General features: G+C 46.7%; 1 protein-coding gene and 1 pseudogene across 1 annotated transcript in view; both read left to right on the top strand.

Annotated features, from left to right (window-relative positions):
- Nucleotides 1-7,844, top strand: part of Ap1m2 (adaptor related protein complex 1 subunit mu 2) — a 16,686-nt gene extending 8,842 nt beyond the window's left edge. Inside the window, 4 exon segments of the mRNA XM_031345342.1 lie at nucleotides 4,054-4,214; nucleotides 5,142-5,267; nucleotides 6,784-6,859; nucleotides 7,427-7,844. Coding sequence (XP_031201202.1) covers nucleotides 4,054-4,214; nucleotides 5,142-5,267; nucleotides 6,784-6,859; nucleotides 7,427-7,449 — 386 coding nt within the window. The 3' untranslated portion in view covers nucleotides 7,450-7,844.
- A 233-nt stretch (nucleotides 7,845-8,077) lies between these two features.
- LOC116074083 lies at nucleotides 8,078-8,203 on the top strand (annotated as a pseudogene).
- Nucleotides 8,204-11,645: the final 3,442 nt, after the last annotated feature.

Below are 11,645 nucleotides of genomic sequence, written 5' to 3'. Positions count from 1 at the left end.
ACCCCTGATCTGGATCGAGTCAGTCATTGAGAAATTCTCCCACAGCCGAGTGGAGATCATGGTGAAGGTGAGGCTGGGAGAAGCTTTCTCAGTACAGGTTCTATGGCATCTTCTTACTAGCTGCATAGTCAGGATTTCTGTTTGTTTTTAACTCCTTTTTTCATTGATTTTTTTTTAAAGATGTATTTATTATTCTATAATGAGTACACTGTAGCTGTCTTCAGACGCACCAGAAGAGGGCATCAGATCTCATTACAGATGGTTGTGAGCCACCATGTGGTTGCTGGGATTTGAACTCATGACCTTCGGAAGAGCAGACAGTGCTCTTACCCGCTGAGCTATCTCACCAGCCCCTTTTTCCTTGATTTTTGTGTGTGTGGGTGTTTTGCCTGTGTGTATGTTGATATGCAAGACTTGCCAGTCTACTACTCACGGAGGCCAGAAGAGGGGATTTGATCCCCTGGAACTGGAGTTATGGATGGTTATGAGTTGTCATGTGGGTGCTGAGAATCAAACTGGAATCCTCTGGAAGAGCAACCAATGTTCTTCACTGAGCTATCTCTCCAGATTTGTTTGTTTGTTTGTTTTTGTTTTTGTTTTTTGAGACAGGGTTTCTCTGTGTAGCCCCAGCTGTCCTGGAACTCACTCTGTAGGCCAGGCTGACCTCAAACTCAGAGATCTACCTGCCTCTGCCTCCCAAGTGCTGGGATTAAAGGCATGCGCCACCACTGCCTGGCTCCAGATTTTTTTTTTTTAATGTATTTATTTTATGTCTATGAATACTCTGTAGCTGTCTTCAGACACACCAGAAGAGGGCATCTGATCCCATTACAGATGGTTGTGAGCCACCATGTCGTGCTGGGAATTGAACCTAGATCTTCTGGAAGAGAAGCCAGTGCTCTTAAGCACTGAACCATCTCTCTAGCTCCTTAAAATTTGTTTTTATTTTATGTGAATAGATCTTTATCTGTGTTTATGTATGTACATCCTATGTGCCTTGGGGGCCAGAAAAGAGTATGAAATCCCATGGAACTGAGTTATAGACTATTGTGAACTGCCTTATGGGTGCTAGGAACCAACACGGCTATAGTAACAAGTCCTCTTAACCAATGAACTATCTTTCCAGGTTTTTTGCCTTTTTTTCCCCTTCATGAAAGGGTTTCTCTGTGTAGCTCTGGCTGTCCTGTCCTGGAACTCACTATGTAGACTAGGCTGGCCTTGAATTCAGAGAGATCTACCTGCTCTGCCTCCCAGGTGCTGGATAGGATTAAAGGCATGTACCACTAGCTGCTTTCTTCATGCAGGGTCTCATATAGCCCTGGACTGGCTCTGAACTTATAAACATCCTCTGAATAGGCTTGTACCACAATGCCTGGCTTTAAAAAGGTTTTATTGGCATGCAGACATTTTCTTAGTTTACATGTTTATTTATTATTTATTCATGTGTGTGTGTGTGGCGGGGTCAGGTACAATTCAAGGGGTCAGTTCTCTCCTTCTATGTGGGTCCTGGTTCTCAGGCTTGGTGGCAAGTGCCTTTGCCTACTGAGTCATCTCACTACCCCTTCATTATCATATATTATAACGCATTTCATTATGACATTTTCCTAATTTACATGATGTAGTGTAGTGCAACAGACTGGGTTGCTGCGGGGACCTCTTGTTCCTTGGGGTGATTAGAGTTCTGGTCAGGTGGGCAAAAAATTCGGTGAATGGCAAACAGATGGCACAGAGAAGTGCTGAATCTGAGTGTATTTGCACAAAGTAAAAATCAGGCTTATGGGGCTGGCGAGATGGCTCAGCGGGTAAGAGCACTGACTGCTCTTCCAAAGGTCCTGAGTTCGGATCCCAGCAACCACATGGTGGCTCACAACCACCTGGAATGAGATCGGACGCCCTCTTCTGGTGCGTCTGAAGACAGCTACAGTGAATTGAGCGGGGCCGGAGCAAGCGGGGCCGGCAGAAGGTCCTGAGTTCAATTCCCAGCACCCACACACATGATGGCTCATGGCCATCTGGACAGCTACAGTGTACTCATACACATAAAATAAAATAAAATAAAATAAAATAAAATAAAATAAAATAAATCTTTAAAAAAAAAATCAGGCTTATATAGTATACAGAAAACAGGGCAAATGTCAGGGATCACATAGGCAGGCAGTGGTCACATCAACATCAGTAAGATCAAACAGCCAGGTGTAAATGGTTCCTTTGGAAGAGCAATAGTGCTCTTCCCCACTGGGCTATCTTGGCAGCCCTAAGCAAATTCTCTTGGTCTGAAGCAGGTAAGCACCAGGAGGTCCCATTCTAGCAGCTCTTGGGAATGGTTTGGCTTGTAACGCAAACATTAGTTCAGAAAGCTTTTCGACTACTTTCTAGTTTGTAAAGCAATTCTGCCTTGTGTGGTACTGCTCTTAGAGTTCTAACTATGTTTACAGATAGCAGTAGTGCCTGACTTCTAACTCTGGAGACAAGGCAGCCTCCTTGTGAGAATCAGTAGGCAATAATGCCTGACCTCTATTGCTAATTCTGGGGACACCCTGTCTGATAAGGCAGCTTCCTTGTAAAAATTTCAAGCTAATAACAGCTAGGAAATCAGTTAGGATCACTGAAACACTGTGGAAGCCAGGAAACAATGTTAAATCTCAGTTTTAGCTATTTACGAATCATTTCTTAGGGCACCTATATGCCTGAACAAAGGAAGCATGCAAAACTCTCCACAGACTTTTGCAGAGACTACTCTGGAACACATCTGAGTTAGGAGATGCCAAGAAATGAACTCCAGGAGGCTATCTCCCTTTGAAGCTGCACACCTCAAATTCATGAACAAGCTTTCAGGCCTGACAAGCTGAATCCACTGGAGTGATGGGTGGGCGTGGCAGTGTAGCATATCCTCACCCTCTTGTTCCTTCCCAATCTGCTGACCTCTCCCTTCCCAGCCTTTTACTTTAATGTCTTTTTCTTTTTCGACCCAGTTGGTTTCTTTGGGGTTCCTTACAAAACCTGGGTGAGGGGGTCAAGAATGACCTGGAACCCCTGATCGTCCTGCTTCTTTCCCAGTTCCGGCATACAGTTGTTGGGTATCACACCTAGATCCTTATGTGTCTGTTTATTTGTAAAATTTTGGGTGGACGGGATTGTTTGTTTTCTTTTGTTTTTGTTTTTGTTTTTTCCAAGACAAGGTTTCTCTGTGTGGCCCTGGCTATCCTGGAACTGTCTCTGTAGACCAGGTTGGCCTCAAACTCAGAGATTCAACTGCCTCTGCCTCCCAAGTGCAGGGATTAAAGACATGCACCACCATCACCCAGCTATTTATTTATTTTTAGACAGGGTCTTACTCTGTAGATCTGGCTATCCTGGAACTTATTATAGATAAGATTGGCCTTAAAAGTAATGTAGATAGGCCTGCCTCTGCCTCTGTCTCCCAAGTACTGGGGTTAAAGGCATGTGCCACTGTACCTGGCTACTGTTTATTTTTACTACATTGTTAATTTAATTTACTTTGATTGGGGGTAGGAGGTGTTTCAAGGGTTTCTCTGTGTAGCCCTGGCAGTCCTAAAACTTGCTCTGTAGACCAAGCTGGCCTCAAACTCAGAGATCTACCTGCCTATGCCCCTCACATGCTGCGATTAAAAGTGTGCACTACCACACTAGCCATGTTTTATTTTTATTTTGTGTATGTGTGTGGGAAGGTACATGGCATGGATGTAAGAGAACACTTATAGGAGTTGCTTCTCTCTACAGTGTAGGTCCCAGGGACTGAACTCAGGTCCTCAACCTTGGCAGCGAGCACTTAAACCTGCTGAGCCATGTCACCAGGGCCTCTTATGCGCTAAGCATTTACTCTGTCACCAGGCTAGATTCCCATCCTTTTTTTTTTTTTTAAAAAGGATCTCACTTAGTTGTCTAGGTGGCCTTGAACAAAGTCTCTATGGTTCAGGTTGGCCTTGAACTTGAGATCCTCCTACTTCAGCCTCCAGAGTAGCTGGGATCACAAGCATCCACCACTAAGTCTTGCTCAGGAGTGAATCTTTTTGCCTCCTGCTCTCTCCTGGCAGGCCAAGGGTCAGTTTAAGAAGCAGTCGGTGGCCAATGGCGTGGAAATCTCTGTGCCCGTACCTAGTGATGCAGATTCTCCACGCTTCAAGACCAGTGTGGGCAGTGCCAAGTATGTGCCTGAGAAGAATGTTGTCATCTGGAGCATCAAGTCCTTCCCTGTGAGTACTAGGAAAGGTGGGGCCCGGGTGGGAGAGACTTCAGTGGTGATGGGGCCACATGACAGAAGGAGGAGAGTGTCCCAGAGACCCTCACATGGACAAGGTGCCTGAGGATGACATGCATGCACAAGGCTGTTCTTGAGGGCTGGGGAAGGGGAAACCTGGGCTGTCTGCTTCCAGATTGGTACACTCGATGTACTGGCCTATGCCCATCTTTCTCCTGTTTGGGAGGTGGAGGCAGGAGGATAAAGAATTCAGACTTATTCTTGCCTACATGACTACTTCTAATCTAGCCGAGGCTGTGTAAGACCCTGTTTGAAAAATCCAAACCAGACCAGACCAAACCAATCAAAGGTAGGGAAGCTGAGGCCTCCTGAAACAGCCCTTCCACTCCCCCACAAGTCTTTCAGGGATATGGCCTTGGTTCCTAACTTCTCCTTCAAAGACTCAGCTCATCTGTGAAATGTATTGGATGACAGTTGACCCACATTCTTTTTGTTGGTGGTTTTTAGACAGGATGTCACTACTTAGTCATGGCTGGACTGGAACTTGCTATGTAGACTGGGTTGGTCTGGAACTCATAGAAGTCTACTTGCCTTGGCCTCTAAAGTACTAGGATTAAAGATGTGTGTGTGTCACATAGTCCAAATATGACTCACATTCTTAGAGCACTAGTGGCTTCACTTTATTGTTAGTGCATGCGTGCATGTGTGTGTGTGTGTGTGTGTGTGTGTGTCTGTCTGTTTCCTCCAGACTGAGGAACAAGAGTTAGCACCTTTCCCTTGCTTGTACCAACACAGACTTTTTCTATGGGTCTCAGCCAGCACTCTTGAATTTGAAGTCTGTGCAGTGGACGGATACGCTGCTGCAGTGAGGGTGGTCTGAGAGGCAGGGATAACTCAGTCTGATGCCTCTGTGTGCCCACAGGGGGGCAAGGAGTACTTGATGCGTGCCCACTTTGGCCTCCCCAGCGTGGAAACTGAGGAGGTAGAGGGTCGGCCACCCATCGGGGTCAAGTTTGAGATTCCATACTTTACTGTTTCCGGCATTCAGGTGAGAACCAGGGGTGAGGACCAGGGGTGGGGAGGTACCCTCTTTTCCTCCCTCTTGGCTAAGTCACCTTTCAAATCATGTCTAATTTGTTCCTTTGAGCTTTTATTTATTTTGTGTATCAGTGTTTTGCATATGTCTTTGTACCATGTGTGTGCATTACCTATAAAGGCCAGGAGATGGTGTCAGATCTCCTAGAACTGAGGTTACAGGTTTCCATCCACCCAATGGATGCTGTACTCTAACTCAGGTCCTCTGGAAAAGCAGCCAGAGCTCTTAACTACTGAACTATCATCTCTCCAGCTCTGTCTTAGGCTTTCTAAGGATTGCTGTGATAAAACACCATGACCGAAAGGCAAATTGGGGAGGAAAGGATTTATTTGGCTCACACTTACATCACTGGGGGAAGTCAGGTCAGGAACTCAAGCAGGGTTGAAACCTGGAGGCAGGAGCTGATGCAGAGGCCATGGAGGGATGCTGCTTACTGGCTTGCTTCTCATGGCTTGCTCAAGGTATTTCCTTATAGAACCCAGGACCACGAGTCCAGGGATGGCACCAGCTACCATGGGCTGGGCCCTCCCCCAGTGATCAGTGAGAAAATACCTTACAGCTGGATCTCATGGAGGCATTTCCTTAACCGAGGCTCCTTCCTCTCTGATGAGTCTAACCTGTGTCAAGTTGACACACAATGTCAACCAGTCCAAGCCCCCTTTTTAGTTTCTGTTTTGTTTTTGAGACAGGATCTTGCTGTTGCCAGGTTGACAAGGAATTTGCTATGTAGACCAGGCAGCATTGTACCATAAAGACCTGCCTGCCTCTGCCTCCAAGTGCTGAGATCACACCAGGCATTTTTATTTTGTAACTCAAGCTAGCAAGGACTCAACTCTGAAGTCCAGGCTGGTCTCAACCCACTATACAACCCAGGCTAGAATTGAATTTATGACATCCTTCTGTCTAGATTTCCAAGTGCTGGTTTCAAAGTCATGTGTCCCCATGCTAGGTTCTCCATTTCTTCTCTGTCTTCTGCCTGGGAATGCTGTCTCTTCTGGCCTCAGGCTGGGGCTTTTCCTCTCTACCTCTCACATCTGTATGTGCACACCCGCGCCCCCTGCCCCCACCGTCAGTCACTATTCACCCTGCCTTCTCCCACCCACTGAGTATTCCTTATTCTTTTGATCTGTTCCCCAGCTCTGTACTGTATTCTCCCATCTGCTCCTATCCCCTACTGGCCTGGATCACTTTTTCACCCATATCTATCCCAGACTCTCAGTTAATATCATCCTAAAGCATGCCCTGTATATTCCTTGACATAAGCCACCGCTTTTCCTTCTGACTATTTACCTTACCCTCCCAATACCCCCCCACACACACACACCCCAAATACTGGGGATTGAACCCAGGGACTGGCACATGCTAGGCAGGGACTCTACCTCTGAGTCCACTCCAGGGAACTCTAGAAGGGAGCTTACTGCTGAACCACATCCCTAGTCCTTGCCCAATCCTCTTTATATTCTTCCAGGTTCGTTACATGAAGATCATCGAGAAAAGTGGGTACCAGGCCCTGCCCTGGGTCCGTTACATCACCCAGAGTGGTGGTAAGGTGGCGGGGCTCTCTGGGACACTTTGGTTAAGGAGGTGGAGGGCATGGGAACTGAGGACTTTGATGCTGTTTGAGGCAGTTCTAAATTTTAGCATGTCTAGCACTAAACCTGTTGATACCGTGCTTCCTTGGGCTTCGGCTTATACATCTTTTAAATGGTGTGGCTGTCCCACTCCAGGGTGACAATGAAATCTAGCAAAATGTTGACACTTAGCACCTCCAAGTGCTGCCTGGGTATTGGGCATGCTTACCAGGTAGAGGTGTCTGTGTGGAATCCATCTTGATCTAAGAAAAACTTTCTTTTGTGTGGGTGATAGTAAGGCTAGAAACCAGGGCTTTACATGTGATAAGGAGGAGCTCTACCATCCAGCCACATCTGGAATTCTAGGCAGTGGTTCTACTTTTGAGCCATCTCCTGAGCCTATAAGCCCTAATACGCATTGTGAAGTATTTCCAGGGGTGATTCTGTGTGTTGGGACCCGGGATAAATTCTGTGGGTGTTGGAAAACTCTCCTTTCCCCTTTCTCAGCTCTCAGATGGTCCCTGCTCATTTTTCCTGCAGATTATCAACTTCGGACCAGCTAGAAGGGAGAAGAAGTGCTGCTTCCGTCTCCCTAGATACCAGCTGCACACTTTAAAGAGCTGTGTGTGTGTACGCATGCTCCCGTGCGTGCGCATGCACGCAGGGTTAGGGCACTGACTTAACAGATGCTTGCTGCCTGCACCTAACCCCCTTTACCTCTCTCAGCCAGCTGTCTGGGGTGGTTTCTCTATGTCCCTCACCCTTGGAGCTGTCCCACCCTGATTTTATATGAAGAAATATAAGAGGGCCTGAACGTGGAAACCCCTTCCCCCATGAGTGCCTTCTTGCAGTGAACTGCCTTGGGCAGATCTAGGGCCCACCTTTTGTAGCTGCTGAGCCGAGGCCACACTGGTCCTCCATCTGGGTTTTAAGGTGTCATTAAAATGAGTCTAACAGCTGTGAGTGTGCTTCTTGGCTAGGGACTGGGTATGACCAGGAGTGCTTGTGTGGGAGGGAGCCTCCACTGATTACTTGTCAGTCTTTGCCGTTCTCATTCCTCCACAACCTTCCCTTATTCCCTGTGACTGTCTGATCCCCTCTGTAGCCTTGGTGGCTGCTGAACAAGCTATCAGTACATCATTGGCCTGCTTAATCCTGGTGGCCTTCCTTCTTGTTAAAAAGTTCCTGCAGGTGGCCCTGAATCAAGGCCAGCAGTTTACTGAACCTGTTGGTTTCAAGCAGGAGCCTAAAGAAATGTCTCACCGGGTGGTGTTGGCGCACGCCTTTAATCCCAGCACTTAGGAGGCAGAGGCAGGTGGATTTTCGAGGCCAGCCTGGTCTACAGAGTGAGTTCCAGGGCAGCCAGGAATACACAGAGAAACCCTGTCTCAAAAAAAGAAAAGAAAACAAAAGAAATATCTCTCTATGGTCTGTTGGCCATTTCAGAAATTTGTAAGTCAATATATTAGAAACATCTGGAAAAAAAAATGCTGGGTAGTGGTAGCACATGCCTTTAGTCCCAGCACTTGGGAGGCAGAGGCAGGTGGATTTCTGAGTTCAAGGACAGCCAGAGCTACACAAAGAAACCCTGTCTGGAAACCATCTCAAGTTACTGCAGCTCCAGGTGTGTTGTGCACACCACTGCACCACCCCTGCCCACCTTCCTGCCCTCCCGGTCTCCCTTTCTGTACTATACTAGATACTTTAGAAACCTTTTGTCTGTGCAGCAACCACCTATTTTATAGTTTCTTTTTGTTTAAGGTGGAGCCTGGCTACCCTCTCCTTCCACATGTGGGTGATTACAAGCATGATGCCCATGCCCAGTTGCTTTCTCTAGTTTTGCTTTTATTTTGGAGACAGTGTCTCTTGTAATCCAGGCTACTTTCAGGCTTGCCCAGTAGCAATGACTCTGCTTCCAAGAGATTACTGACACGCACAGCATCTCCAACTACTTCTGGCTTCTGGAAAATATTTTTCATTTTATATGAGTGTGTATGTGTACCTCTATGTGTGTGTGCAGAGGTCTGTGTGGATATCTACAGAGGCTTCAGATCCTCCTGGAGCTGCAGTCACAGGCAGCTGTGAGCTGTCTGGTGTGGGTGCGGTGCTAGGAGCCAAACTTGAGTCCTATGGAAGAGCAGTATGTCTTTTAATGAATAAGTCTTGCCTTCGTTCCTGTTTTTTTTTTTTTTTAAGGTTGATTTATTTTATTTTTTTTTTTCGAGACAGGGTTTCTCTGTGTAGCCCTGGCTGTCCTGGAACTCACTCTGTAGACCAGGCTGGCCTCGAACTCAGAGATCCTCCTGCCTCTGACTCCCAAGTGCTGGGATTAAAGGCGTGCGCCACCACCGCCCGGCTATTATGATTTATTTTATGTATATGGGTACATTGTAGCTAGCTGAACAAATGCTTGTGAGCCTTCATGTGGTTCTTGGGAATTGAATTTTTCAATTCAATTGAAAAATCTCTGCTTACTCCAGTCAATCCCACTTGCTCAGTCTCTACTATTATATATAAGTACACTGTAGCTGTCTTCAGGCGCACCAGAAGAGGGCATCAGATCTCATGGGTGGTTGTGAGCCACCATGTGGTTGCTGGGATTTGAACTCAAAACTTTTGGAAGAGCAGTCAGTGCTCTTACCCGCTGAGCCATCTTGCCAGCCCGTTTTGTGTTTTAAAGATAGATCCTTACTATGTAGCCCTGGCTGTCCTGGAACTTACAATTTAGACCAGACTGGCTTTGAACTCAGAGATCTACCTGCCTCTGCTTTCTGAATGCTGGGATTAAAGATGTCTGCCACCACATTTGGGATTATGTTTGAGTTTTGAAAACTGGCCATCTACCACAAGCTGGCCTATAGCTTAATCCTCCTGCCTCAGATTCCTGAGCACCAAGATTACAGGGTTTAATGGCCTTCCTTATCACTTCCACACCATTTTCTACTCTGAAATAATTCAGGGACATCTCCTGGCCTAGACTGTGGGTGTCTGATGGGCTCAGTGCATGGCTACCTCAGGAGCTGTGTCTGTGGGCTGTGAGAGATGGCCACCTCAGGAGCTTCTCCCAGAATCACATGGCAGACCTGGTCAGGCTGACTTTCTGTTCTTCAACGGGGGCTGCTTAATCTGAGCTAGACAATGATTTTCAGCAATTAAAATTTCTAGCTTTAGTCCATTTTGAGGGGGGAGGAGGGATTATTTTTGGTTTTTTCAAGACAGGGTTTTTCTGTGTAGCCCAGACTGTGCTGGAACACACTTTGTAGACCAGGCTTGCATTGAACTTAAATATTTGCCTGCCTCTGCATGCTTAGTGCTGGGATTAAAGGCATGTGCCAACAACCCCCAGTGGGCTTTGGTCTATAGACATGGTGGCACAGACCTGCAATCCCAGCACTCAAGAAAAGGCAGGATGATCAGGAGTTTGAGAGTAGTCTAGATGTAGTAAATTTGAAGCCAGGCTAGGTTATAAAAGACCTAGTCTCAATAAAAAGAAAATGTTAGAGGGCAGTGGCTTATAGATCAGTTAGTAGAGTGATTTCGTCACGTCCCTGAAGCTCCGGGGTCCATGTCCAGCACTACATGGACGGTGGGGATAGTAGCACTTGGGAGTGGCAGTCAGCCGCTCAGGTGTTATCCTTGGCTACATATGGAACTGGAGGCCAATCTGGGCTATATGAGACCTTTAAAAAAAGAAGAACCTTAAAAGAAAATTGCCGGACTGGAGAGATGAAATGGCTCAACAGTTAAGAGCACTGCCTGCTTGCTCCTCCAAAGGACCTGGGTTTAATTCCCAGCACATACATGGTAGCTCACAACTATCTGCAGTACCAGTTCTAGATTTGGTACCCTCACACAGACATGCTTGCAGGCAAAATACCAATGCACATAAAAAAATAAAAAGGAAAAAAGAAAATTGCCAGATGGTGCACACTTTTAATTCCATGCACTTGGGAGGCAAAGGCAGGCAGATGAAGGGCAGCCTGGCCTACATAGTGAGTTCTAGGACAGCCAGAGTTACATAGTAAGACCCTGTCTTGAAAAAAACTTAGAAAAATTTAAAAGAGAGTTATTAGAATATGTGGCTGTTTGATTGTCTATATGTGCACCATGTTGGTATAGGTCAGAGGAGGGTGTTGGATCCCTGGAACTGGAGTTACTGATGGCTAAGCTGTCACAAAGGTGCTAAAACTGAATCCTTGATCCTCTACAAGAGCAGGCATTGATCCATCTTTCAGGTTAAAAAAAAAAAAATGGAGACCAGCTTGGTAGCCCATTCCTTTAATACGAATGGCAAGCACGAATGGCAGAGGCAGGTGGATTTTGAGTCCAAACAGATCTTCACAGTGAGTTCCAGGCCAGCCAGGGCTACACAGAGAGACCCTGTCACAGAAACATAAAACAAACAAAAATGTTAGAAAGCACCGCACTTTACCACCCAGAAGCCATTCCTTTAACAGAGCAGTCGAATGAATGAACTAAACTCCGGGTCGCAGAGTTAAGAGCTTACTTATTAGGACTTCTGTGGTACATGAATGAATAGAATGTTCCAGTTGTAGGAGTTTCCAGTCCTGCTTCCCTCCCTCCCTCCCGGAGGCGCTAAAGACCCAGGATGGGCCTGCTCCAGCCTGTCGCCAACCTCTCTGCTGGGGTCAGTTAAACCTCCCTCTCTTTCCCGCCCGCCCGCCGATCGGTTTTGAAAAACCAAAAACCCTGCTGTGGCGGGCAGCGCCACCGGTCGCTGCGCACTGACCAATCAGGA

This window comes from Mastomys coucha, unplaced genomic scaffold, assembly GCF_008632895.1.
Source record: "Mastomys coucha isolate ucsf_1 unplaced genomic scaffold, UCSF_Mcou_1 pScaffold23, whole genome shotgun sequence".
NCBI classification, from domain to species: Eukaryota; Metazoa; Chordata; class Mammalia; order Rodentia; family Muridae; genus Mastomys; species Mastomys coucha.
Note: the sequence above shows the minus strand (reverse complement) of the source record. Positions and strands in the feature narration are given on the sequence as shown.